Source organism: Carassius auratus, chromosome 35, assembly GCF_003368295.1.
Source record: "Carassius auratus strain Wakin chromosome 35, ASM336829v1, whole genome shotgun sequence".
Lineage (NCBI taxonomy): Eukaryota > Metazoa > Chordata > Actinopteri > Cypriniformes > Cyprinidae > Carassius > Carassius auratus.
This window is the reverse complement of record NC_039277.1, coordinates 19444037-19445426: the sequence shown is the minus strand read 5'-3', so window position 1 is coordinate 19445426 and position 1390 is coordinate 19444037. Positions and strand designations below refer to the sequence as shown.

Sequence of the window (1390 nt, the reverse complement as noted above, 5' to 3'; positions counted from 1 at the left end):
ATGCACATTTAATCTGAATGTCAGAAGAGTGTTAGCTGCATCAGTAGTTAAATAGCGTTTAATAATAAAGTTTGAGCTAGTTATACAGCATAACGTGTGAATCAGGGTAAGTGTGTGTGTTTGTGTATGTTGATTTTCCATCGTTTATTCTCCACTGCTTCACTCCTCAAACATCAGGAGGACTGACACACTTTATAAAGCGCTTTAGTTCCTCTTCTGTTAACTATTCTCCTGCTGGTTCTCTCTTCTACTGTATCTGTCGCAGATCTGTGCTCGGATCCTGTCAGGAATATTCTTCTGCTTCTCGCATGAGTTGATGATTGACGGAGACTCCTCCCAAACAAACTTCCTCTAACTCTCGTCTGAAGTGTGTGTGGAGATCCGAGCTCGATCGGAAGTTGTCTTCGGCCTCGACTCTCGGATGTTAGGTTCGGCAGTGTCCACATGATGTCCGATCTGAAGAGGCAGATGTCCTGGCACGAGGATTTCGCCAGAAACCTCTCCAGATTCTTTTCCAGAAATAAATCCGCGGACAGCGAGGGGAATGGAAGGTTTGTCTCAGCAACTCGGTCTCGACTATTTTTAGCTCTTTAACGAGTGAAGTCGAAGTCAGTTTCAAACCTGAATAAGTTTGCTGTGTGTATGTGGCACTGGTGAACTTCATGTGTTGTTTGTGTATTTGTTCTCTCTCTCTCTCTCTCTCTCTCTCTCTCTCTCTCTCTCTCTCTCTCTCTGTGTCAGTCTGTGCCAATCAAACCACCACAACACTGTATTTGTTCTGCATTTCAAGTATCTTTAATGCAGATGATTGGATTAGGTGTAGGGTTTTTTCTCCTGTCCTAATGGCCTGAAAATATTTAGAAGAAAGGAGGCTTTAGACAATTGCAGGGTGTGTCAGTCTTATCATGCTTCATCTCTCTCGTCTCTGGAGAGAATCTGATATCCATGAACAGTTGGAGCTGCAGGCAGGTATCTGGGCTTGTGGCTGAAGTTGAGAGTTCATTATCAAGGCTTTGCATATTCATGTGATTTGTTTATTTCCTCAGTGAGGTCAGAGAGGCTGATGGGTCGGCAGTGTCCTGCAGCTCTGAGCGAGATCCTGATCAAACACCTGAGAAGCTCCTGGACCCAGCACAGGAAGATCCGTCACAGGTACACCTCCAGCAGTCGATCGCTGGCTTATAGCAAGTCTACTTTGACACTATTTTTGTCCCATGCATTTCTACGGGTTTCACTGCTATTTTCAGGAGTCAGTCTCACAAAACTCTCACTCACTTCAGATCATCTCATGGAGTTTTGTGTAAACTTTTACTTGTAATCAATGAAGCTGACTGCTCTAACACAGTATGCAGCAAAGCATGTGTCCAGTCACCAATACACTATTATTCCA

The 1390-nt window shown here is 44.1% G+C and overlaps 1 protein-coding gene across 1 annotated transcript in view; it reads left to right on the top strand.

Annotated features, from left to right (window-relative positions):
- The first annotated feature begins 238 nt into the window (after window positions 1–238).
- LOC113054775 (beta/gamma crystallin domain-containing protein 3) overlaps window positions 239–1390 on the top strand; it is a 24292-nt gene continuing 23140 nt past the window's right edge. The window contains exons 1-2 of the mRNA XM_026220575.1: window positions 239–551; window positions 1047–1152. Coding sequence (XP_026076360.1) covers window positions 445–551; window positions 1047–1152 — 213 coding nt within the window. The 5' untranslated portion in view covers window positions 239–444. The remainder of the gene's footprint in view (window positions 552–1046; window positions 1153–1390) is intronic.